The sequence below is a fragment of the Echiichthys vipera genome (assembly GCF_963691815.1).
Source record: "Echiichthys vipera genome assembly, chromosome: 7".
Lineage (NCBI taxonomy): Eukaryota > Metazoa > Chordata > Actinopteri > Perciformes > Trachinidae > Echiichthys > Echiichthys vipera.
Window position 1 is genome coordinate 28,865,469 of NC_139832.1, and position 27,967 is coordinate 28,893,435.

The window sequence follows — 27,967 nt, forward strand, 5'->3', positions numbered from 1 at the left end:
CACACACACACACATACACATACACACACACACAAACTCATTAACACCAGCTGTAAATTGAGTAAATAAAGCAGGGTGTCCAACCAACATAACTTGCTAGATAATACATAAAACATGGGAGCACTGCACCTGTCTTGTCATTAGTGTGACTTTTTATATAAGTATGTATCCTTAGTGGTGTTAATGTTCAATATTTTTTTTTTTTTTTATAAAAACATACATAATCATCGTCATCATACAGAACATTGTGGAGAAAAACACACCTCCTAAATAAAATAAAAATCTGTTCCACATAAAATACCACTAACAGGGTTAGTATGAGTGCTCAAAATCCTTGAAAATTCTTGAATTTCAATGGAGTGTTTTCAAGGTTTGATAAGTGCTTGAATTTTGGATGAAATGCTTGAAAACGCTTGGAATTGCATCTGTGTTTCTTTCACAACAAACAGCTGCAGAAGAGAAATTGAATTGATTTCCTTCTGGTGTTACAAAACACAATTTCAGTTGTTTATACTGTGTGTGTATATGTTTCCATAGAAATATGTCATTCACCACAGCTGCATGGTCCTTAAAAGTGCTTTGATTTGACCTTGGAAACGGTGTATGAACCCTGCACTAAGAATCCTCAACTAGCGTTTTATTTTGAAAACGTGAACCGGAACCCGCGCCCTGCCTTATGTCTCTTCACTCGTCTGTGTGAAGGTGGTCCTGGGCGAAAAACACCGTCCACAAAAGCAACCGACGGGGCAACTTTACGTGTTTTTGTACAGTCCCTTCGTTTCCGAAACGAACCGTGAAACTCCGGAATTGACACCAACTGTCGCTTACAAATGAAGTGACGGAGTTGACTCGTTTGTCCTCGGGGAAAAAGTTTGGAAAGTACGGGGTGAAAATGGAGAGCCCAGCTGAGTGAGAGTGGGGTGAGGAGGCTGGGTTTGGCAGCGTCGGGAGTCCTGCCCTGCCGCTAGCAGGCTAGCTAGCCTGCGTACACACTTCGCTGTGTCGGAGAAGTACTGAGGTGAGATTGGAGTGACTTTTACACTTGTCATGTCGGTTTATGTGTGGAACTTTTGGAGGCTGGCCGGGTGTTAGCCGAAAATAACGGTCAAGTGAGTTTCTGCCTAAAGAAAAAACATTGCCATGAAGAGTAAGTTAGGGCCTGGACATTTTCTATCTCAACTAAACCTAACGTTACTGCACTTGTTCACTACATTCCCGGTAGAAATGTTCTAATGTGTCCTGGTGTCTTTCGCTTATAGAATACCGTTACTTTGAATGTGTTTCTGGGGGCGTTTCCAGTTAAATCCCTCTTGTAACGGAAAAAGTAATGTAAGTTGATAAACATGTTGTGCTGAGAACTTTTAACAATACATCAAGAGGAGTTCCAACATACGATCCTCGGATAGAAGCGACCATCTGTGACAGTGCAGCTATTTTTCACAATGGCAAAGCGGTCTCTTGTTTTCTTGGCCTTGTCGGAACATGTCTGGATAGCTGTACTCATATTTTGGCTGAAAGTTTCACAATATGGCCTCATCAAGCAACTTCTATACAAAACGCTGTGTAAAAATAACAATGTGTTTAGTTCTCTTGCCTTTCAGTGATTGACCTACAGTGCTGTAAGTCAGGGGTGTCAAACTCAGGCCCGTGGGTCAAATCTGGCCCGCGGTGTAATTATATTTGGCCCTCAAGATCATATCAAGGTTCTCTGAGAGCTGGCCTGCGAGTTTAAAGCACACACAGCGCTACTTTTCTGTTGACAAACATGAGCATCCATGCTACCAGTCTCTGCAGACAAACTTAATCCCCCCCTCCCCAAAAACGGCCAAAAGAAAGATGGAAAACAGGAGCTTTCAGCCGCGGTGGGAGGTAGGTTATCTGTTTATGAAGGTAAAGAGCTGTTTGTCTCGTCTGCAGAGCCACCATGGCTTCAATGGAAGAATAAAACATAAGAAACACTACGACAAGGACCTGCACTGGAAAGGTTCGACGTTACACATCTGGAGAGAAGGGAAAACATACACATTTTTTTTCTTGTAGATATTGAGTTTGGCCCACAATTTTGTCCCAGTTTTTAAATTTGGCCCACTGGGAATTTGAGTTTGACACCGCTGCTGTAAGTGAAACCTGCTCCTGTCATGTTACAATTCAATATTCAATGTCCATGTGTGAGCCTAACCGTAATCACTCAAGGTACATATTTCATGTTGTGTTCTGCATTTCAGAGCTTCCCTCTGCTCTTCTCCAGTCCGTGATTCTCCAGGGGAGCTGCTCCATCTCTGGCAAGACGCTGCCAACATCGACAGCTTCCCCCATGGATCAGAGCATATGATCTCGTTTTTTGTGGAAGTTCTGCCTGCATGAGTCATTTCTCCTTAAGACAACTGCACTTAAACCTGTTTTTGGAGAAGCTCTCTCCCTCCCCTGTCCTGATCCATCATTTTTGTCCCATGAGCATCCATACTAGCTGAACTCATGCAGTTTTCTCTCAAACATTCAACATATTATGCCATCTAAGATGGGGCCCCGGTAGGTTCTTCAAGGGGCTTGGGGTACCCCCTGCCTGGAGACTGTGCTGCCTGTCAGTCAGTGTGGACCCACAGGCACAGGCCTATAAAAGAATACGGTAAAAAAAGAAAAGACAACCATTACACAGTACTCGCTGATGGAGCCGAGACACGCAACATGCTTGCCCAGAATACAAATATGAACTGTTGGACTTTTTAAACTGGACTAAAGTGGATGTATCGCGTGTATTCATGAATTATGACTGCTGATGCCATCCCATTGGGACTTGAGTGGGTGTAATCAGCTTTCTTCATGAACCCTCTGTCTGCGTCTGGGTACAGCCTGGATGTTGGATGCCCATGAGTGTGTTGAATCAGCTGTTGCAGTGATGAGGCAGGGCTCCTGGTGGCCTGTGTGGCTGGCTGGGAAGTGGCTCAAGGTGATGTGATGGGGTGCAGGAACAGCAAGGTCCTCCCTGAGCCTCCAGGGGATGTTCACTTGGACCTGGTCAAAAAGGTCAGTCGGATAATGTTGTTACAAGTAATGCTAATAATATTGTTATCACCACAAATGCTGTTACTATTGGTAACAGCAGCAGTGCTAACATTACTGCTATGTACACTACTGCCAGTATTATGATAATATTGACCTAATAGGGCTGTGATTATCTGCTGAATATGTTTTCTACTTGCAGAGATTATTGTTGAATCCCTTAATGTCACAACATAATTTTAAACTAGTGACAATCTTGCAATGGGAGTGTACCAGCTGCAGCACCAAATCAGGCCAGGGGCCTTCTGCTCTACTGCCAGCGCCCTCGCTCAGACCACATCCATGTTTGAACTCCACCTTCATTTTGATCTCAACTACACACCTAAAATGTTTCTTGACCTTTGCCATGATGAGACACACACACACACACACATACACACACACACACACACAGATTCACAACGTGAAAACAATATCAGCCTCGCTGGTCAGTTTGCATTGTCATAGAACAAATAAAAGCAGCAATATTTTTGAGAAACTGAAACTTGAAAATCATTGCTTCTTTGATTATTAAATGACTTCAACAAGGAATTGAAAATCAAAACTAATGAGGATTGGTTTTCTGTTGATCATTGAAGCCCATGAGCATAATGTGGTTATAACATCTATCAAAGTATTCCGATGGTTTAGGTTTATTTATTTCTAGAAAAATGAAACAACCCTGGTGAAATGTGGTGTAGTCTGCGTTGTTCCAGCGCGTTCATCCTCTGTGTCCCCAGACCACATACATGACCCAATCTTAAAATGTTGAAATTTGATAAGTTGATCAACAGACATTAATCAGCAACTATTTTGATAATTGATTATCATGTCTTCTATGATATTATCCTGAAAATGTTTTGGTTCTTGATTGTTGGTTGGACGAAACACGTGCGAGGGCGACCTACTGCAGCTGGAACTAAAACAGAGGTGGTTTTGAGTGTTCATACGTCTGTCTGTCTGCAGATGGATTTTGTCACTGTTACAGTTTCACAGTTGTGCAAGATACAGTCACAACATTTTACAGGTGTGTAGTTTAGATCAAAATGATGGCAAAGTTTGAAAATGGATGCGTAGGAGATCTTATCACAAGATGGGGTCTAGTTTACTATTTTCTCAATCAATCATGAAAAATAATCAACAGATAAATTGATAATATGAATAAAAATAATTTTCAGCCTTGCTACATTTAATGAGGGATTCATCTTTAACTATAGACTGTCTGATTAACTGGCCAGGTGGAACTTTCGGCCAAACGAGGGGATTTAGAAACCGTGCCACCACTAGACCCCCAGAGTGCAATAGCAAATTGTAAGATGTCCCGCTCAGTATGTATCCTGGTCACACACAAAAAAGATGTCTGGATTTGTATCCAGATCATTCCATTATTACTGTCACCTAAATATCTATATCAGTATCAACCTCAAAAGTATTTCATTGGTTGAGCTACACTACTAACTGTAGACTTAAGAATCAATACGTCTGTCAGAAAATCAATCAGCTTTTGTTGTGCTGCTCTGGTCTGTAATTTGTGTTCCTGTATTTTCCAGGTTGATCCCCCCCAACCTCCTCAGACGGATATCTATAAGCACTTCATACTAGGGGATGGCACTAGGAGCAAGACGGGTAGGGCCGGTGGAGGGGGCGGTGACAAGGCTAGCTCCATCTCCCCATATCAGGCCCAGGCCCAAGCAGCCACTCCCACCGCTTCCGCCCAGCCCCCCAAGGACCCGTCCGATCTTTCGGACCCTCAGCGGAAGAAGGTGGCGAAATATCGAGCCAAGTTTGACCCCAGGGTCACAGCCAAGTACGACATAAAAGCTCTGATCGGTCGCGGGAGTTTTAGCCGGGTTGTCCGCGTAGAGCACAAGAGCACGCGGCAGCCGTACGCCATCAAGATGATCGAGACCCGATACCGGGAGGGGAGAGAGGTGTGCGAGTCAGAGCTGTGCGTTCTGCGACGCGTACGTCATACCAATATAATCCAGCTGATGGAGGTCTTTGAGACGGCAGAACGTGTCTACATGGTGATGGAACTGGCCACTGGAGGAGAGCTCTTTGACCGGATCATTGCTCGCGGCTCCTTTACAGAGCGGGACGCCACGCGGGTGCTCCAGATGGTGCTGGATGGCGTCAAATATCTCCACACTTTAGGGATCACTCACCGAGACCTGAAGCCAGAGAACCTGCTCTACTACCACCCCGGAGCCGATTCCAAGATCATCATCACTGACTTTGGTTTGGCAAGCAGCAGGAAGAAGGGAGACGAGTGTCTGATGAAGACGACCTGCGGCACGCCAGAGTATATCGCCCCTGAGATCCTGGTGAGAAAGCCCTATACAAACGCCGTAGACATGTGGGCGCTGGGAGTGATATCGTACATCCTGCTAAGTGGAACCATGCCCTTCGAGGACGACAACCGCATGAGGCTCTACCGGCAGATCCTCAAGGGGAAGTACAGCTTCTCTGGAGAGGTGAGGAGGAATATGTGTCACACACTTTCTCTCTGTCTGTCCCATAAACACACACACCAGCAGACTTCACCCATATGTGGAATACATTCCTCACACGGCATGAGGCATGGACATGGACACACACACATCTTCACACACCAGACTTCATCTCACAGCTCACGTCCGTATCTGTCTCATGTAGCCTTACCTTTTATCTGGCTGCACTCGCTCTGATGTATTTGTCCTCTCAGTCAATATTCCCTTCCTCTAAGTTTGTGTATGTGTGCAAAATAATTTATGCTCTATCTGTGTATCTAGTTGGAAGAACGCTGAGTAGTCTGTTCCTTTGTTTCATAACGTGGAATGTTTATGTTGCCAGTGAGCTTTACAAGAGGGGCCCTTGGTTAGTGTTTGCCCCACATCCACAGCCACTCCAACGCAAATAATAGTAGCAAAGTAGTTTTTTTTATTATTTAATAAGGAGCCAGATCATTCAACTGAATCATTTAGGTTTTCATGGATTGCATCTCCTCAGGTGCCTGACAGGCATGATGGGGTCAGATCTGACACGTTTAATAATTGAAATCACCTCCTGGGGAAAAGTATTTTTAGCTGAGGTTCCTAAAGCGGAGCTGCTGGATGAGTACTGGGTATGTACAGCAGGCCTTCCTTCCACTGGAATCAATACTTCTTGGGATGATATGGGGATTATTAAGCAGGTGTTGTGGTCTTTGTTGTCACATAAAAGACTACGTTTAAAAAGAAGGATTTCTCATGAGAGCAATGGCAGAAAAATCTTTATTCTCTTTCAACATACCCTAGTACATAGTAGACCTTCCCTTAAAGATTGCTCTTGGCATTTCTTTTAAAAACAATGGGAGGGAAGGCCAAATAATGGTTCAATATATATACAGTATGTGTGTATATATATATATATGTTTGTATATATATATATATATATGTATGTATGTATATATATATATATATGTATATATATATATGTTTGTGTATATATATATATATATATATACATATTTCTGAGGTGGTACGCGGTGTAAACATTTTATTGGTCACTCCGCAGAGTGGAGATCTCGTAGATCTCCCGCTTTGAAGCATTCAAAAATTAATTAAAAAAATAACTGTATTTTAAGTAATCGCCTCTCACACACTTTTACAAGGCACTTTTATAAGATAAATTGAGATCACTTTGAGTTACACTATATATCTGAGGCGGCTTCAGCTCAGAGGTAGAGCGTGTCGTCCTCTATTCGAGAGGTCAGCTGTTTGATCCCCGGCTCCTCCAGTCCTTGGGCAAGACAATGAATATTTGACAGAGAAAATTTGCTTTCAAGGCTGTTTTATGTTAAATTAGATCTTTTGGAAACATGATTTCTGTTCAAGCAAAACATATTCAATCTTTAGTAGAGGCACTTCAAATTTCTACATATACCCCACACCCATTATTGAGTCAGACAACATTTAAAGACCAAGAAGACTCCCTATAATATTAAGTCAAATAGACCAAATGTCCAACATGGTTAAATGACAGGCTGTCAGTTCAGAACTCAAAGTAATGTCCTTGGTAGACATTCTCACCTTTATATTACTCTGCTGCCCTCTTCTGTCTAGTGGACAAAACTGTACGGATGCCAAACTGTTTGTTCTTATACAAGTTTTAAAGTCCCCCTCCACTCAAAAAAAGTGACACTAGAAGGCGGTTTCCATCTTCATTGACTGAAGGTTGTATGTACAGGCATGTTTTTGTGACATCACAACTAATTTGGAAGCCAATCTTGGTCCAGTATGCAGCTTACACAAGTGTGATGTGGAGACCTAAAACCTCCAGTGCACATTGTAGCAGTCGCTGGCAGTTAAGAGCGGATGCCAGTGAAGGTCAGTCCGACAAAATAAAGTTGAATAGCCAGCAAACCTCTACCTACCTACCTACCTGGACAGAACCAAAAAAACAGCACAGCGACATTCAATATTCCCAGCAGTGTTTTATCCTGGAAGTGATATACAATTAATATATGGGGGAAATGTACATTAAATCCAATCAATAAGTGCCTTTCTTTTCAGTCAAGAGTTTGTCCCTTCCACACTTGGGTTTCCCTAAGGTGATCAGGGTGAGACCTCAAGAGCAGCATATTTGCTGAGCACCAGAGTTGAGATGCACCGATCCAGTTTTTTTGATCCAATCCGATACCGATACCTGGGCTGAGCGTATCGGCCGATACAAATCTGATCCTACTGTTGAATGAATGAAGCGTATACTTTACCATGTGAGTGAAGGCATCAGGCTTGACATAAACATTTAGACTTGTTAAAAAAAGGTAACAAATTAGGTAACACTTCCATGTAAAGTGCACGGCAAACATATTTTAAAATGTAATCTGAAACCCTAACCGCTGTTGCAAACATAGAATTGAAGTGACTAGATCACTGTAACTGTATTTCTGTGTATGATATTAATAAAATAGAACTGACTGGATCGGCCTGATTCATCCGATATCTGATCCAGCTATATATATATAGCTATATATATATCTCCACTCAACGGCCACTTTATTAGGCGCACCTGCTGCTTAATAACGTGTCAGTGTGGTCTTCTGCTGCTGTTCCCTCTCTGCTAGAAAGTAGGTGTCGTTGTGTATATGTACTTAATATACAATAATAAATCAGAGCCGATATGAGATCCGGGTATCCGGTCAGGCTCCTGGTAAAAACCAGGGCAATAAGCAGATGGATGATCAATGAAGGGAAATTCAGACTGTAGAGACCAGAGCAGACTAGAAAATGGCAAACTATTACTTGCTGCCAGGCGTTGTCACTCCGTCGGCCTATCCACATCAGTGCTTGCGTGTCGGCGTGAGTATGATTCGACATGTATTGTGATTTTTAAGCATTGCAATTCCATATAAAATGTATTGCGATTTTTGTTCAGCTTCTTAATGCTAGACCATGGGAAAAAGTTGAATTACTGTATTTTTCGGATTAAAAGTCGCTCCGGAGTATAAGTCTCACCAGCCGAAAATGCATAATAAAGAAGGAAAAAAAAATGTATAAGTCGCACTCGAGTATAAGTCGCATTTTTTGGGGAAATTTATTTGATAAAATCCAACACCAAGAATAAACATTTCATCTTGAAAGGCAATTTAAACTAAAAATAGAATAGAGAACAACAGGCTGAATAAGTGTACGTTATATGACGCATAAACAACGAACTGAGAATGTGCCTGGTATGTTAACGTAACATATTATGGTAAGAGTCATTCAAATAACTATAACATATAGAACATACTATACGTTTACCAAACAATCACAGTCACTCCTAATCACTAAATCCACTGAACTCTTCTTCCTCTGTGTCACTTCTGAACAACTCCGCCAACTCCAAAGGTAGACAATGCGCCGCTTAGCTCAAGCATTAGCAGGTAGCATCTTTTTTTCACAATGCACTTCTGCCATTACCCGCCCCCGCCGAATTTTGATTGGTTGACGTGTGTGTGTGTGTGTGACGATTGCTGATATACGCCTCGTCTCTTACGTGACTGACATAAATAATAGCCCGGGCTATTATTTGATATTTTACGGTAATGTGTTAATAATTTCACACGTAAGTCGCTCCAGAGTATAAGTCGAACCCCCGGCCAAACTATGAAAAAAACTGCGACTTATAATCCGAAAAATACGGTATACACTTCTAGAGACTTTTACTTTGTGAAATCTCTAAATTGACAGAGTAAACATTTTTGATTTTAAGCATGTATGCAGTCAGAGATGTCTTAACATCAAATATATCAGTCATTGTAAAGGAATTATGGATTATGGATATGTCAGTGTACACATATGGGACATTTACATTACATTGGAATATCTCTGAATTGATTGAGTAAAGATGTTGGATTTTTTTCTGTAGTCAGAGATGTCCTCAGCTGGAATGTATCAGTCATATTCAGGAATACCAATTTAGTGGTATTTTCTTTTTAATTTATAAGGGATACAGGTAGATATAATTCTATTAATCTCATCTTAATACATCTATTTTTGCTAACACTTCACTTTGAAAACCAGACTTAGTCACACTTTGATCTCAAATGAAGCAATTGAATTGATTCAGGCATTAAAAAAATCCATTTACAAAAATTGTTGATAAGGAATCTTGATAATTCAGTGAATACGTTTTTCTCCCACCCCTTGTACGCACCATACTGCTTTTACCAGCTGTCAATCATCATTGTAGATGTTTCTCGGGGTGTGCAAATGACGTGGGGGGGGGGGGTGCATCCTTAAAGGTGCCGATCACTACTGCATGACTCTGAAGATGGACTTTTCAATACGGTAGGAAACGTCTTCTGTCTGGCATTTAAACTGTAATGAATAATAATGCACACTCACAGTTTTCAGACTCTCAATGAAGGAGGCATATGCATTTGATCAATAGTCACAAATTATTAATTACAAATGAACACCTATAATTCAAAGCAGAGTAATTATATGTCTGGAGGGGATCTTTAAAATATTTACGATATATTCAGTAAATCATATACTAGAAATGTTAGGCGCGTTAGGTCAAATTTGGCCACTGGGTAAGTTTCAGGGCACGCCCTCTCAAAAGTGCCCTCACTCAGCGTGTCTCCATTACAAAAAGAGGCCCCGGAGGGATTTACCAGAGCACGGAGGGGATGTACCACTCTGAATGGGTTTCGATCGTTGGGTGAAAGTTGGTACAACGGAGCCGCGCTGCAGCACTTCTTTCTCCAAGTGAGAAAAACCGAATAGTTGCATTTTGAATATTGTAGTTGACATTCAGACAGCTTTATGAGCACTTCAAGATCCAACCATTATTAAAATCTGTGTCGTTCAAAAATTACAGTGAAACCAAGAGTCATCATCTTGACTTATTAGGGGGTCGTTTGATTTCGGACGTGAATTCAAGTCCCATATAAGAAAACACTCCACCATAAAATCTCCGGTAGTTATTAAAAAGTGTGTGTTAGTGACAGACAGGCTTTCACCGGTACAGAGTACTTTATGTTGCGTATCCTTTATTTGGACAGGACGGTCGGAGGTTGACAGAAAAATGGGAGAAAGAGCAGAGGGCCGCAGGTCAGAATCCGACCTGGGCCACTGCAGCACTCATTTTTAACAAGCCCTGCAAAGATGCGCGTGCACAAATAATTTTCTAGCACTACACCACTGGATTACTGTCTAGGCCTACTCTCTACTTTGCCGGCTTTTGAAAATGGAGTGTGTTGTTGTGGCGTCAAGTACTACCTACATCACATCCCGCTTAGAGTTATAGCCAATCAGCAACCAGGCTTGTTTGCTCTTGAACAGGGACAATAAACGGCCTGTCAAACGGTTCAAATGAGAGGCGTTTCATCGAGGGAGACCCGCCTTATACCAGGTACCAGGTAGAAACGCACCTGATTTTTCTCTTCTCTCTGTGCCCACACGTCAGTTAGAGCAGGGGTTCCCAAACTTTTCCATGCCAGGGCCCTCCAAACAGCATCAGCTTCTGGCCGGGGACCCCCTTTGTAAACCCACCGACAATTCTACAAAATATATCACACATCAGCTTTAAAAATGACGCCTTCAGGGCCCGCTCGGGAACAGTAGTTTGCTGTGTGAATGCTGCAGATCGCCTGACCAAATGCTCTTCATTACGTCTGAAGAAGTCTGACGTTTTTTTCAGCCTCTGCCGGATGTTTTTGTACCAAGAGACGCTGAAGTTTCGAAGGTTTCAAATGTTTTTTCTCCATTCAGAGCACACAGTGGGCAATCATGGCCATTCTTCTGTATGGCTGTAAAGCCATACTTAATGTATGCTGCCTCACACCTTCTGATTATAGTTGGCCATGAGTTCTTAGGTTTTTTTGCAGCAGTGTGCTCCACAGCAGGGCTGCTCCTTTGGCCCCTTTTGTCAAAAACCTGTCCATTTGGAGCTAGCTTGTGGAACAGAGCAGCTTGATAAATGGTGCAAACCGCCAGGTCTATTACGTCATGGCATCATGAACGATGCTTTGACTGGCAGCCAATCAGACAGATGAGCATGGCAAATAACATTTTCATATGTTCTATTATTATAAATATTTTTTTATAATTGAGATTTTTGTTTAAAAATGGGACTATATTTTATAATAATGATTAGAAATAATTAGATTATATATTTTTTTGTCTTTGGCCCCCACTTTGAAAACCACTGATTTCGAGAACCAACTGTTTATACTTTTTAGGTTACTGGCATTACAAGTGTGCTCAGCTCATCAATAACCTTCTTGTCTCACATCTGTCTCCCCCCTCTAGCCGTGGCCCAGCGTGTCGAACCTGGCCAAAGACTTTGTGGACCGGATTCTCACGGTGGACCCCAGCGAGCGCCTCACCGCCGGCCAGGCCCTCAAGCACCCATGGATCGTCAGCATGGCCGCGTCCTCCTCTATGAAGAACCTCCAACGCTGTATATCTCAGAACCTCCTGAAGCGGGCGTCCTCACGCTGCCACAGTACCAAGTCGGCCCAGTCCACTCGCTCCAGCCGCTCCACCAAATCCAACAAAGCCCGGCGGGTGCGAGAGAAGGAACTGCGGGAGCTGAACCGTCGCTATCAACAGCAGTACAATGGCTGAAACGGGGGCAGTCCCTACTGTATCAACACCTTATACTTTTGGGGGAAACGGCACTGCAATGACTCAACTTTTAACATTGATTACCACCATTCAAAGTTGCTGCCGATGTTGGAGCCCAAAGTGGCTTCAAGTCCCAAATCGTTTCCTTAAAAAGAATAGACAATGACTTGACTACATCCATGGCTACCCGTAAAAGTAGGATCACGGTTGAAAAGTAACCGGTGCCAGCTGAGAACTCCTCTGGCAGCGTGTCCTGGCGAGCCCAGAAAAGGACGCACCAGTACAGTTTTGAACTCCCAAAGGTTACATCATCTCTCCATCCGTTCCTTCCCTTTTTCTCTGGCAGGATGGTGCCTTCCACTCCTTTTGCTTTTTGTTCTGTCAAACCCTGTGTCTCTACATATTTATTTATTATTGTTGACGTGATTATTAGTCTCCATCCAAATGGTCACTGGATAATGACCTTCCACGAGGATCTGTTGAACAGAGTTCTGGGTACTGACGTTTCTAAGAAGAAAGGGATACTTTTCGAAGAGGGGAAAACAAATTCTCCTCACTCATTCCTGATATGAAAATTGCTGTGAATTTATTATTGTAGTAATTGTACAGACCTTGTGTTAAGATGTGGCTAATGCAAGCAGACTGCAACAAAACCACGCCCTTGAAGGTCAAAATGAAGGCTTTTTTATTATTATTAGTCAATTCTAAGCTTATCTAATCTTGCCATTTTTGCTCTTTTAATTGTTCTGAAGCTGTCGAAAGATTGTGAAGCTGTTTTGTATCAAATCTCCAATGTATTGCATTAGACAGTAGGCCACTAAGCCACGCTACCCAAAGATTTTTATAGATCACTAGATCCAGTCACCAAGTGCCTGCTATGATCCCGTCGTGTTGAAGAGCAGTATTCTAATAATGAAGTGTTGTTGTGGTTTCACAGTTGCATTGTTGGTTACGGTGAGAATGAAGGCAAAGGTCTCTGCTGCTTGTGGCACCAGCTCTTCGTTAGGTCATAAACATAAAACCTAACATCTACACAACCCTCAACTAAATCAGGTTGCACCATGCAAACTGGTTCTTAGCAGTTGCACAGAAACCTGTTCGGTAACTAACTAAACCCACTGAGAAAGTGAAGGTCAGCTTGCTAAAATGGGAGTTAAGAGATATCTGACCCGACACTTGATCAAAATGCTGTTCATTGATCATTTTAATTGGGACGTTTCAGAAAAGTAACTTTATATACCTTAAATTACCAAATCCTTGAACAAAAAATATTTTAGCTAGGTTAGCATAATCTGATCTATCCTGCCCACTCAAAACTGCATGAATACTAACTATGAAACAATATTCTTCATGTTTACAGAGAGAGAACAAAACAAAAATAATACTGCAGCGACTTATCGGCTGATAATAATGCCAGATGATATGTAATGTAATATTATTCACAGATTGCTGTGGCCGATGTTTACCTGCTGTTACATCACTTATGTGCCGGCTAGATGTTGTGTTAAAGGCTTTTGAAGCAGTTCTTAAAAGAAATAATCCTAATCATTTCATGTAAGAGGTTATATTAAAGGTTGTTTGTATGAGTGCATGTGTGCTCATTCAAAGATGGTGTAATGAAGGAGTGAATGACTTTAAAAGTTCAGTTCTTATTTATCAGATTTCTTTGTTCCCTGGCACAAAAGGGGGAATAAATAACAATACTATGTCCCAATCGGTGCATCCCTGAATCATACCTACCTTTATATTGTTTGCTCTTAAAACCACAGTTTGGGAGTTACGCTACAGCGCGTGATGCTACACTGACTTCCTGTTTCCATACACATAACTAAGTCTGTACGAGTTAAGACATTTTAATGGTGCAACCTGATTAAGTACATCACTAGTTTGAATCTTGCTAGTGAACCTTTTAGAAGTAATAACTTATTAATAGATTTACAAACAGCTGTTGCAACCCAACCCAAGTCCTACCTGGCCTCTGTTTCACCAACATCTGAATTTTACATATGCCATCAACAAACAGTATCAGCAAGAAGAGGTTTGCAAATGTTTCTGCCATTGTAATGGGTAAATAGCTAGACGTAGAAGCTCTTGGCTGGGTCAGGGTTGTCAGCGTGTTCTTCTACAAGGCCCTCCAACAGGTAAAAAGTACTTAGAACTGAGTAAAAAATGAGTATAATCTGTTTAAAAATGATAAAGATACATGCCTCGTTGTACTTTCCAAACCTACAGAGCTAACTGAATTAAAAGTGAAGCTGACAGCAGCAACACTACTGCACGTCCATGTAGTTTGGCCGTTGACTGTCCTTAATTTGTATGCAACAGTCATAACCAAAATGAAGGAAACCACTGAAGATAATGAGGTGCATGTAGAATAAAAAAAAACATTAGTGTGTATGATCATAAAATAGTCTAAGATAAAGAAGCTTAGCATATGCAACCGTCGGTCCTATGCATAAGTGTGGGAGGGCTAACCTTGTATTGTAAGTGAGTTCAATCTGAATAAATTCCACAGGAAGAACTCAAGTTTCATAAATCCACAATATTGACAGTGAAAGAACAAGAGCTTGTAGCACACTCTGTTGTCTGTATTCTTCCTTAATCAGGTTTTGTGACACTTTTGTTCCCGGAGCCTTTTATGTAAGAGCAATGATCTGAAATGAGACTAGACTAGGGATTTTGGTTTTTGTAATATTGTGGAAGGGTTTTAATTAAAACTGCAAGGATTAGTCAATCACAAACATAATCGTCACCTACTTTGATAATCTATGAATCTTTGAAGTGATCATCCATGCAAAAGCAACAAAGTGCTGTTTTCAGACTGCTTTTCTCTGTTTGATATCATTTTTGGAGTGACAAAACAAGACATTTAAAGTCCACCTTGGATTTTGAGAAACCGAGATGGCCATTTTTTCAATATTTTCTGTAATTTTATAGACCAAACACACCATTCATCTAGAAAATAATCTGCAGATTAAACAATAATGAAAATAAGTGTTCGTTGCAGCCCTGGTTTCCATGGTAAAAGGCTGCATTAAAGGGAATTTTCTGAATTCAAGCAAAGCTCTCAAAAGTATGTAGGATTATTGGTGAGGATTATTGGCTTTTTTTTCTCCTTTTACCTGTTCAAAGCACTTAATCTATGCAGTTCAACTGAATTTTGTTTTTGAGTGGCAATCATCCTCTTTATTGGACCTGTTGGCTGATGTATTTTCTCCATCAGAACCCCTCCAGAGTAAACCTTCACTTACTTCAGTGTGGTCTTTTCTTCCTTATACGAGTATGTTGCTGTGATCTACCCCAGACTTCTAAAGTGTGTCGCTGTTGTGAACTTTTTAACACGTACTGGAAGCCTAACCGAGCCATGTCAGCTGACCTCAGTTTTTCCTGCCTCTTTTGTTGTTGTTGTCTTTTGTCTTACTCCAGGATGCTCTGTCATCTTTCCATTCCCCCGACGTTAGTCACATTTCAAATCTTATATTCTTTTGTCCCACTGCTGTTCTCTGCCCTGACGTCTCATCTATTTGTGGGACTAAACTGACTATAAAAGACTATAAGTGATGCTAACATTGGAACTGATATTGGCACACTCAAACGATCACTCCATCTACATTTCGAGAGATACTTCACCCCAAATGTGTCTTTTTTTAAATATCAAACACACATTCTGTAGGCTTGTAAAGATGTATTTAAAAAGTTTGTCTTCATTCTTCACGGAGAAAACAGCTTTGGTCATCTTGGAAGATTTTGAGTGGGGTGTCATGCTTTCTCCAACGTACAGTGTGACGAGGTGGCCTTAGTTCTGGAACGTAGTTGATTGGTTGCTCCTAGAGCATAGCATCTATGTGAAGTAAACATTTGACCCTGTTATAAAACATCAGCTCTTAGAGTCACAGACTCAAATGAATTGCTGTGGTTGAATAAGTCAGCAACATTGTTGAGTACCTCGTGTATACCATGTCCAATGAATAACCAAATGAGTTCATTTTGCAGTTCTGCAGAATGTCAGCACATTTGGAAAAAGTGTTTCCTTTTCCTGTTTTGTTTTTATATATCTGTGTGATTTCATATAAATGCTGTCGTCCGAAATGAAGTAGCCGACTCATCACTGTTACCTGACAACAGTTGTTTTTTGTTATTGTGTGTAAATGAATGATAACACTTTGATTCTTCTACCATTAACTTTTTTTTATTTTTTTAAACGGTGAGTAGTATGTGCCAATAAAACACTCGAACCTGACTTGCTAGATTGTATTTGGATTTTTGACACTCCACTGGGATTGGTCCAACGGGCCGCAGGACTGAATGTGTCGGCAAAGACCCAGATATTCTTCCTCAGGAGTTGGTGGGGATGAAACCAGAGATTGAGATAAAATAGATTTTATTATCCACGTGGGACATTTGCCCTGGACATCACTAGTCATCAGGGGACCATGTGAACATTTCATGTCACGATTATCCTGGCCAAAATAATTGAGATTCCCGATATCCTGATTAATCATCAAAACATACTTTAAAACTCTTTGCACTAAAACTGTAATCTGTAATGATAAAACATCTCTTTAATCCCAAATGTAATTCCAGCGCAAAATCACCCCAGGCTCTTTTTCGCCACTGACATACATCACATAAACCATCGAGACATTTTTTGTGTAACAACTATTAACGGAGAAATCCAGTAGAGTCGCTAACAGCCGGACGTGGCTAACACTGATTTGCTCGGGGCAGTAGTTGAAGGCATTCAAACGTCTTTTTTAACCACTAATACTGCTCAAAATAACACCAAACCTCTGCAGCAGCATGAGGAGAGTCCCTACACAAAAAACAAAGCACCAATGGGCTCCTTCCTTTTGGATTGACTTTGGTAATCCACTTGAATGGACTTTACTATGAGAGGAGCTGGTACAGGGGCCAGTTGGTAAGTCTTTAAAACACTCTTAATAAACTCTGGATTCACTAACTACGTTGTTGGTGCTTTGTTTTCTGTGTAAGGACTCTTCTCATGCTGCTGCAGAGGTTTGCTGTTATTTTGAGCAGCATTAGTGGTTAAAAAAGACGGTTGAATGCCTTTACCTTACATCAGTGTTAGCCACGTCCGGCTGTTAGCGACTCTCCCGGATTTTTCTGTTAATGGTTCATAAATTAAGTGCCCAAAATGACCATGGGATGATTTTGCGCCAGAATAACAATTTATATTAAAAATTCATAAAGTGTAAGAGGATTCAAAATGTCATTAAAAAGTTGCAGTGCAACAGACTTGCAGCGATCGCAGAGATCCTATTAGATTTGTTGTACGTTTATACACCATGCACTGGACACTTTCACTTTCTTCTTCTTTTAAAAAGGCTAAATGAAAAAAATGGGCGTCTTCACTAAGAGCCTATCACAAACAATCCTAAAATGGCTGCTGCCGGCAACCCACCTAGATCAGGGGTAGGCAATTCCGGTCCTGGAGAGCCACTGTCCTGCATGTTTTAGGTTTCTCTCTGCTCTAACACACCTGAGTCTAATGATGTCCTCGCTATCAAGCATCTGAAGCTTGCCACAGTTTGATTATTGTTAGTCTCAGGTGTGTTAGGGTAGGGAGAAACCTCAAACATGCAGGACAGTGGCTCTCCAGGACCGGAATTGCCCACCCCTGTACTAGACAGATATATGGCATATATTTTCCCTTGTCTTTTGCAGTTATCCTAACTGAATTTTCCTTTTACTATGTTGGTTCTTTCAGGCACAAGTTGAGCTAGAAATAAGACCCGTTCTTGTCCCCAGGGGACATGCAGCCAAACAGCCAATGACAGTTTGATGAAACATGACATCATCCATAGCAAAGGGGTCAACTCCGCCCTTTCTCTTAGTTTAAGACTTCTCCCAGTTCCTTAGTAAAAGTTGGTCTCAGCTGCTTTGTGAAGAGGTTTGAAGAGGACACTTAGTTAGGGACTATTAGTGTTATTTAGGAGTCCTCCTAGTGGGAGGATCCAATGTTTTGTGAGTACAGGCCCTGGGCATCAGAGTTAGGGTACGTCCACACCTTCAAAAACAACCTTTTTTTTCTCTGTGGTTCTTAAAACGTTTTCTGTCCACACGACCTTGACTCAAGAAATCTCTGCGTCCACACGAAACCAGTGAAACCGGCTAAAAACGCTGTAGTACACATGCCAGGCCTGGATGTGGAGCTGTACCTGCCCCAGAAATACACCAACAACAGAGAAGAAGAGACGGGGAGACGCTGTGGAGAATACAAACACCGGAGAGTTTCTCTCCAAATCGGGAGACTTCCCAAATCCTCCTCCATCCTAGAGACAAATGTGTCCCTGTTTCTGGTGTTAGTGGAGACTTTTGTGCTGTTTTGGACTCTGATGCACCAATCACTCTGCAGTTAGTGTCCTCAACGAGCAGAGGGTGCTGCTGGGAGCCCCTTCCCCTGTCCCAAAGCACTCATTGCGTTTAGAGACTTTCTTACCTTCTTAGAACTTGATTTATAAAAATCGACTAGCGACCAATTCAGAGACTTATTCAGATCATCAGGGAAAAAGAAGAAATCTGTGGTCGGCCTAATTCATTTCAATGCATGTGGCTCAGAGTCTATCAGAATCCGAATCAGAAATGCTTTGATAATCCCAGGGGGAAATTATTTTTGTTATAAACCCCATTTCAGAATAGGACAAAATAACAGAACAGTTGTACTGGATAGGGAAAAACTATGAGTTTTTGCCCCAAACTGTCTGGATTATAGTAAAGTGGGCGTGTCTGTCAAGGGGAGACTTGTGGGTAACCAGAGAAGCCATTTTTATTTACATATCTTGAGGTCAGAGGTGACTCCTTTGGAAGTGACCACGCCAGTTTTCCCCTCACCAAACTTTAGCCCAACTACCAATGGATTCTCTAGATTCTCTAGTTTCAGATGAAACCAACATATGTATGTTGTCACTGTAGCTTTAAATCTGAGTTCACTACATCAAAATAAAATGTTTTAGCCGTGCCTGTCGACAGCCTGTCCGTACTTAATACAGTGAGTGAGGAAAAAGCACACTACTGCATTTATGAACATAGGGAATATTATTTGTTATTTTCCCAGGAAATGCCTACCATCACCTTATGGCTAGCATAGAGAGTGGTCTCCACAAAATGACAAGGCCCACGACATTAAGTGACTAAATCTGAAACTTCAAACTGCCTTAAACTTCCCTGGCATAATTTACCTCTGCCTTGGCTCAAGACCATTTTAATCCTTTTTGGAAAGTCGTGTTTTGAAAAGTGCTTATTTTAGATCCAAAGTGATGATGCACAGGGATGCACCACATCCAGAAATATATTTGGATAGATCTGTTGGAGACAACTGTCATGCTTGGTAAAAACTGGCTCAACTCACACCACTCTACCCAAAGACACAATTCAACAAATTGTATTGAGATTTCAGTTATATGCTTAAGCATACAATTGTGTTATTGTACTTTCTTTGGCTCAAGCTTTACTCAGATCCCCATAAGCTTCCACAGCTGTGGTCGCTAATCTTCCTGGGGTCCACATGAAACAATCCACAGACATATAAAGATATATACAGTACAAAAACCTATCAACATCGCAAAGGTCAGAAACATTGTTAATACACACTTCAATACATTGCACAAACATCATTAGCCTCTCGGTAGGAGATGAGGGAGTTTTAAAACTGACAATATGTGATACATGATCATTTTACAAGTTTATAAGTACAGCATGCAGCGGGGCCATTCCCTCAGCATCTGTTTGAGTGATTTTTTAAAATCTATATTTACCCGTGATGCTTCTTATGTTAAAAGGTAAGGAGTTCCACTGACTGACCACTCTGTAAATGGCAATAAAATAAATAACTTTAGCGCTTTGGTGGCTCTTAATTTATCAATTTAATTAATAAAAAAACATTAAAATAATTAGCAATTTCCAGTGGTTTAGTAATGAAAACCCCATTACAGTCAACATAAGTGTTTCCATGTTGGATTTCCCGCTCATAATTCCATTCAGTGTTTCCCGTGATTCCTTGCTGTTGATTTTAGCGTCACTGAGCTTCTGTTGATACTATTCTAGCTAACCATGTTCCTTAACCTACAGTATTTTTCCCCCATCATTCAGGCAACCTGATTGATTTGCAACCTTTTGAGCATTATCCCGCTGAGTCATCAAAGCCTTCAGTTCCTTACTCAACCACGGAGCACTGTTATGTCCTGCTGTGTATTTCCTTAAGGGGGCGGGCTTGTCAGCCACCTTGGTTAGTCTTCCCATAAACTTTCTCAGAGCACTATCTGGATCATTCTCCAAACAAACATCTGACCACTGCTCATCACTGATCTCCTTCACATAGAAATCATGATTAAACCTCCCGAATGACCGGCAGGATTTTATCTTGTTTCCTGCCTTTAGAACGGTAAGTTGTCTAGTAATGGCAACCAGGTTATGATCACTGAAACCTATGGCTAAAGATACAGCTTCTGAGCAATGCTCTGGAACATTAGTATAGATATGATCAATATCCAGCTGGGAGGAGGCCTCGGGGAAGACCCAGGACCAGGTGGAGAGATTATATCTCCACACTGGCCTGGGAACGCCTCGGGATCCCCCAGTTAGAGCTGGTTAATGTGGCCTGGGAAAGGGAAGTTTGGGGTCCCCTACTAGAGCTGCTGCCTTTGCGACCCGACCCCGGATAAGAGGCTGAAGATGAGATGAGATGATCAATACAGGTTGATGACTTGGTACCAGCCTTATTAACAGATACTCTTGTTGGTTGATCAACAACTTGGGTTAAATTACAAGTGTTGACTAGATAGATGATGAAAAGATGCAAGGTAATCTGACGAAAGGTAGTAAATGTTGAAATCTCCCAGCATAAACAATTCTTTGTTTTTGTCAGAAATGTTATAAATGAGATTAGTTACTGTTAAATATTCTATTCTAGCCTTCGGGGGCCTATAACAATAATCCAGTAGTATAGTCTTTGAATGTGGTGGGTGAACCTACCCAAGAGCCTCTTTATCATCCACCATTAAATCGTTACTCACTTTAGCTGCTATTTGACTCTGTATATACAAGGCAACACCACCTCTGTTTTTATTCCTGTCTTTTCTAAATAGAGGGTAGTTCTGTATGCTCAATTCAGCATCAGCATGAGGAGTCTAGGTGAGTGAGGACATGTATGTGATTAGATTGGACAGTTTGGTATATTTCATGGATTTTGTTTCTCAGACTACATTTGCTCATATGAGCAATAACCAAGCCCGTCTTTGGTAGGCCTAGGGTAAAGCTTGGCATTTTGTCTTTGCAAAGAAACTTAGATGAACTGAGTCGCTCAGTGTCTACTTTTGGCCTTGTCTCCCCGGGCCTCCCAATGAGGCGGCCATACCTGATGATGGCATCATTTCCCCTTGCTCTCGCCTCCGTCATAGCAGGCAGCAGCGCAGCTCCTCTCTTCCTCAGCCTTTCAGAAGAGTTCTCACTGGTGTAGATTGAGGTGTTCTTCAGGTTGGCTCTAGCCCTGGCCATGACTAGCTGTTTATCCTTGAAACGCAGCAGCTTGATTGATTTAGCATTTAACTAGCCTACCTAGTTTAATGTTATGGTGAAAACAACCAAACTGTGTGTTCAATTCAATTCAATTCAATTCAATTCAATTCAATTTTATTTATAGTGCCAAATCATAACAAAAGTTATCTCAGGACACTTTACAGACTAGGTACTCTATTTAAGATTAACATGGACCCCACAATTCCCACTGGGGCTACAGAGGTTGAATATTTCGAAGCACAGGCCACACAATTTTAGCGCAAGTATAAAAGTATCAAGTAAGTCCATTGTACATAGTTTGAGACTATTTCAATTTATATTATGGAGGTAGTAACATATTCTCCCTGTCTGGTGCTCCTTTCATTTCATTAGTAGGACTGGGTGATAGAAAACAAAACAAACTAATGATCATCATTAATGTTTGGTATGGTATCACTGCGTCTGCACAATAAGAATGTAGTGCAGGTTTCTAAAACACAAATTAAGCCTACTCCTGGACTAAACTTGTTTCTTTTTATGATGCTTCCATCCCATAAACCATGATACTAATCCAGTCAGGTCACATTTTTACACTATTTTGCCTCATGCTAATGAATGGCGGAATGTTCCTGGGAACAGCTAGACTACACACTGCATCTGTAAAAAGGTCATGAAAATGCTATTCTCTTTATGAAGACATGCATGGCAGGAACTACATAATACTAGAGATTGTCAATTCAATTCAAATTCAATTTTATTTATAGTGCCAAATCATAACAAAAGTTATCTCAGGACACTTTACAGAGTAGGTAAAGACCACACTCTATGACTTATTTATGATTTTAATAGACCCTACAATTCCCCCGTAGAGTACGGTGGCAACAGAAATCTTCCCTATAACAGGCATTGTTCCATTGAATTCTATGGTAAATGAACTGCTGGAGGCAGCACAAATCCATTTATATTTCTAAACACTTTACACATTAAAGTTGAGGCAGGCTACTGGTATGGTTTTAATCCAACATCAATTCTAGTGGTAGCATCATTTATTGGGTTTGTATCTTACATTAAAATGGGTGAAATAAGCATTTTAAATCTTAGTTTCCATCATCGAGTCCATCCTCACCTCCTCCATCACCGTCTGGCACGCTGCTGCCTCTGCCAAGGACAGGTGCAGACTGCAGCGTATCATACGTTCTGCAGAAAAGGTGATTGGCTGCAACCTCCCTTCTCTCCCAGAACTCTACTCTTCAAGGACCCTGAAGAGAGCAAGGAAGATAGCTGCTGATCCCTCCCACCCTGGACACTATCTGTTTGAACCTCTCCCCTCTGGCCGGAGGCTGCGCTCCATCAGGACCAAAACCTCGAATTCTGTTAAAGACACTTAACTGTCATTCGTTATATTAACGACATCTGGAACTCATACGTTATATTAACGTACCCAAATCACAGGTGTTATATTAACCCCCCCCCCTTTTTTTTTTTTTCACTGGACACTTTAACTTGCACTCTACCACCTGCACTGGTCATACAAATACAGTCACTTATATTTCATGTATATAATTCAATGCCATATGTTATATATAGTCTTGCTTGTGTTCATGTTTATATTTATGTAGGCACTGTCAAATCAAGTCAAATTCCTTGCAATGAAAATTGTCTGGCAATAAACCTGATTCTGATTCTGATTCTGATTCTAATGCAGTACTGCTCCTACTGCTGTCTTCGTTACAGTAAACAGCGCCCCCTGCTGGATAAACAGCAGCACGACAGAGAGGGCTCAACATCCATGCGCTAAAGTGGCAGCTGGAGGCCCGGTGGGTTGCCAGGTTTGCTACCCAGCTTTACACACTATGATCAAATTTGCCTTTGAAAGGTGGGAGGAAAGTAATAATGATGCCGTGAGTTATAGTTTACATTCCTACTATATTAACAGCAGCCAGCTCGTCACGACGCATCATTTCTGAATTATATGGATGAGCTATCTGTGAGCGGTTATTCAGGAGGATAAAACACTCAAACCTGGCATCCCGTCATAACCAGACGTCAGTGGTCTGCGGCTGTAGCGTTGAGAGTTTGCTGCTAGCTTTTGTTCCGTGGACAACAAACCACCTACCGAGGAACTATCCGCTCATTAATACACGGACCGTGGAGCAAACACGCGGATAAATGTGCCGTGTAAGACGTGGTTCAGCTCGGTGAGTGTAATCAACACAAACCACCAGCAGATACTGTCAGATATCACTGAGCTAACTGGCTAACGCGATACATGTGATGGAGCAAAAAGCCCTTTAGCATGTCTTCTTGTTTACAAAACACATTTTAGACGGATAGTTAAGTTAAGTGAAGCTTTCGCGACGTTTATACGTGTTTTTATGGTAAATATGTTTTTTTAGTGTCGACACAATAATTGTCCTCCTCAGAGAGCCTGAGCGTGCAGCATGTGTCTGCCGGGGCTGGCTTTGTTTATGCCGCTAACGTCGTCATTTCTGCGTGGCTACATTGCTTTGTTTTTATCATTTATCTGAGTTAGCTAACGAGCTAACGCGTTTAGGTCCATTATTCAGTCTTTTGAGTACACGTGACGCACTGGGAAGTACTATACATTGTTATTTAATCTCATGGTCCTATCGAAGCAGAAATTCTGCCTAGGGTTTGCAACACTAAAGCTTTCATAAACGAATGTGAACTTTAGGCATTTCAACGAGTGGATGTTCAGTTTGCTCAGGGAGTTCACCGCTAACACTGCATAGAACAAGATGAGGTCTGTTCCATTGGTGAAACATTGTACATTAGGCTGTTGTGTGCCTGCCCTGCAAGCCTTTATGTGTTAAACACTATGCAGGGTCATAGATGTTTCTGCTGCTAGCATTTGGTAATCCATGCTTCTGATCAGTGGTGTAGTGCTAGGTAGATGAGTATGTAACCACGAACGGAGTAGGCACACTTTTTATAATTGTGTCATGCAAAAATAATGTCCAGCACAACTATTTACAGTTATTTTGAGAAAAAAAGACACTATACTTCTATATATTCCAATGTCTTTTTGGCTGATAAGTGGGTGTTCTGTAAACTACCAGAATAGGAGGTGGGTATACTGTAAACTACCAGAATAAGAGGTGGATATACTGTAAACTGCCAGAATAAGAGGTGGGTGTACTGTAAACTACCAGAATAAGAGGTGGGTATACTGTAAACTACCAGAATAAGAGGTGGGTGTACTGTAAACTACCAGAATAAGAGGTGGGTGTACTGTAAACTACCAGAATAAGAGGTGGGTGTACTGTAAACTACCAGAATAAGAAGTGGGTGTACTGTAAACTACCAGAATAAGAGGTGGGTGTACTGTAAACTACCAGAATAAGAGGTGGGTGTACTGTAAACTACCAGAATAAGAGATGGGTATACTGTAAACTACCAGAATAAGAGGTGGGTATACTGTAAACTACCAGAATATGAGGTGGGTGTACTGTAAACTACCAGAATAAGAGGTGGGTGTACTGTAAACTACCAGAATAAGAAGTGGGTGTACTGTAAACTACCAGAATAAGAGGTGGGTGTACTGTAAACTACCAGAATAAGAGGTGGGTGTACTGTAAACTACCAGAATAAGAGATGGGTGTACTGTAAACTACCAGAATAAGAGGTGGGTATACTGTAAACTACCAGAATATGAGGTGGGTGTACTGTAAACTACCAGAATAAGAGGTGGGTATACTGTAAACTACCAGAATTTGAGGTGGGTATACTGTAAACTACCAGAATAAGAGGTGGTTGTACTGTAAACTACCATAATAAGAGGTGGGTGTACTGTAAACTACCAGAATGAGAGGTGGGTGTACTGTAAACTACCAGAATGAGAGGTGGGTGTACTGTAAACTACCAGAATTAAAGGTGGGTGTACTGTAAACTACCAGAATTAGAGGTGGAGGTACTCCATATACCTGAGTATACCCTTCACTACACCACTACTTATGATATGTATTCCTTGCTTCAGTGTCATGTTTGCGGAGGAGGCATGGTTCTTCCTAGAACTGGTGCAGTTGCACCACATTTCTGCTAAAAGAGATTTTCTGGGCGCCCGTCTGTCAACATCCAAAGAACCGACTCCACTTTAATCCCTGCTCACATCGCTGTCCCTCCTCTCTCTCCTTATTGTGGTGGGGGGTCCTCCTCTAGCTACTAATCTATATTCGCCCAGAGGTTTGATGCCATTTTTGTGGTTTGGTGTTATGTTGACACAGCCTGTCTTTTACAGCCCTACCCCAACCAGGAGGGCTATTTTTACAGCCGTGGGTCTAAACCACTAGTTGTTAGCTGTATTGTTGTCTCGCACGGGCTGAGATCCTGCTCCGAGCCGGAACTGGAGATTGAGCCCTCTCCTGTCAGAGCAGCCAGGGCCTTTTAAAGTTGTGTGTAGGCCCATACCTGCACATTGTATCTACAGAATCATTAAGCTTGATCAACGATAGCCATGTGATTACATACATACAGCGGAAGTAAAGATTAGGGTTTTATGATTTCTGATTAATATGAACCTGATAATATTGTTGATGTGTGCTCAAGGGTCTCATGTAGAACACTTTACTTGAGCCAGTAAACTACTACAAAACCACTGTTCTTAAAAAAAGCCGCATTTACTGTGTATGCATTAGGAGTTGACCAGATTATTTGAATATTCCAACACTTCAATGGTATAGGTAATGTTGTCTAGTGTTTGTATTGACAGAAGACCCAGATGGCTGAAATTATACTCATGTGATTCAATAGTTGAAAGGAAGGTTTAGATATTATCGCTACACCTATACTTTGGGACTGGACAAAAAGATCAGGACTTGTTTTTACACCCCTGGGCCATATAAATCTACTTGGAATTTGTAATTCTATCCCTTCATAGCAGTTGCACTAACTAGTGTGCCTGCTGCACAGTAGCACACACGTATCATACTTGATGTGGTCGGAAACTTGTTTCCATCCTATGATGGGAGTGTTTGATTTGTAATTACAGCTTGACAATTAGGGCTGAAACAATTACTCGAGTTAGTCGATTTCAAAAATTCCTTGAGGCAAAGTTTCTGCCACGATGATTCGTTTAATTCCAACTTGTGCGTTATGTATCCTGTTCAGCACAGGGATCATTGTTTCACAGACGTTTTTGCGAATGCACACCACTACATCCGGAAAAGGCAGAGGATAAGTTTGGGGCCATTTCACACTTAAAAAAGAAGCCAAAAGTGCACTGTGTCTGCAAACTAGAACTTGCGTACAACAACAGATGATTCAGCGTCTGACCTGAAAGCAGCCCGTTGTTAACGCCACTTCACCGAGCACCGCTGTTTTGGTTTAAGGAGGACAGTTGCCGTAGTGACGGCAGATGTTTAAAACAGGAAGAGAATGCGTAACATTAGCCGTCATTGGGTCTGCCTCCATGTTTAGTTTTTCCTGAATGTTAAACATAACGTTACCCACCTGATCAGACTTTTGTTTGAGTAAATATGTCAGTGGAGTTTTGTTCGTTGTTTGTTATTACGTTAAACAGGAAGAGAGTCGCTCTTCCTGATAATATCTATCGCTAATTCATTTTCTAAACAAATCTATTTGTCTTTGAAACCTGTTTGAGTAAACACGTGGGTCAGGTAGAATTGTATGCACCACTTTGAAATGTATAATATTAAACTTATTCATGGTAAACTGCGAGTGTATTGCCTTCAACACACATCTCGTCTCTCTCTCAAACACACGCACACGTGCACACTCAAACACAAACAAACACACACACACCCACCCCAGTTAGGGTACCACACCAAGTAGGCCTACCCCAGACATATTATTTATATATATATATATATATATATATATATATCATATCATATATCATATCATATTATATAATATATTTTTTTGCAAAATAACACAAATTCTAATCAATTTTTAGGCAGAATTATTATTATTTCTTTACAAAAAGATTCGATAGCTGCAGCCCTACCGACAATAGTCATGTTTTCCTGGATAAAATAGACTGAAGGTGCACAGTACACACACATACACACATACACACACTTACTGCTTATCTGCGCACTCAGCTCTGGAACATGTTACACACATGCTGTGTGCAGCACTGAAGCTCATCACTCACAGAGCAGCTGATCCATAGCGCACAGTCATTGAGCCGGTTTTGTAAATGCTAATAATCAATGAAAATCAATCCCCAAAATGAGGACAGACGGGTGCTTAAATGTGCAAAAAAAAGTGAGTTTCATAAATAACACAATAACAGAACACAAGTGTTGGTATACTATAGGAACTGAATGCCCATCCTCGGTGTCCCTCTGGTG

At 41.3% G+C, this 27,967-nt stretch overlaps 2 protein-coding genes across 2 annotated transcripts in view; both read left to right on the plus strand.

The window, feature by feature from the left end:
- Nucleotides 1-741: 741 nt before the first annotated feature.
- pskh1 (protein serine kinase H1) lies at nucleotides 742-16,359 on the plus strand. The gene is made up of 4 exons (XM_083916276.1): nucleotides 742-1,018; nucleotides 2,226-3,024; nucleotides 4,590-5,513; nucleotides 11,802-16,359. Exons 2-4 carry the CDS (start codon nucleotides 2,956-2,958, stop codon nucleotides 12,117-12,119), a joined length of 1,311 nt encoding a protein of 436 aa, XP_083772402.1. The 5' UTR covers nucleotides 742-1,018; nucleotides 2,226-2,955; the 3' UTR covers nucleotides 12,120-16,359.
- Nucleotides 16,360-23,692: 7,333 nt separating this feature from the next.
- The window catches only part of mbtps1 (membrane-bound transcription factor peptidase, site 1), a 39,891-nt gene continuing 35,616 nt past the window's right edge, over nucleotides 23,693-27,967 (plus strand). The window contains exon 1 of the mRNA XM_083916009.1: nucleotides 23,693-23,830. The gene's annotated coding sequence lies outside the window, so the exon portion shown is untranslated. The remainder of the gene's footprint in view (nucleotides 23,831-27,967) is intronic.

Coding starts and splice junctions, on each gene's coding strand:
- pskh1 (XM_083916276.1), top strand. CDS start 2,956: ATGGGGTGCAGGAACAGCAAGGTCCTCCCTGAGCCTCCAGGGGATGTT. Junction 3,025..4,589: donor ACTTGGACCTGGTCAAAAAG/GTCAGTCGGATA, acceptor TGTATTTTCCAG/GTTGATCCCCCCCAACCTCC. Junction 5,514..11,801: donor AGTACAGCTTCTCTGGAGAG/GTGAGGAGGAAT, acceptor TCCCCCCTCTAG/CCGTGGCCCAGCGTGTCGAA.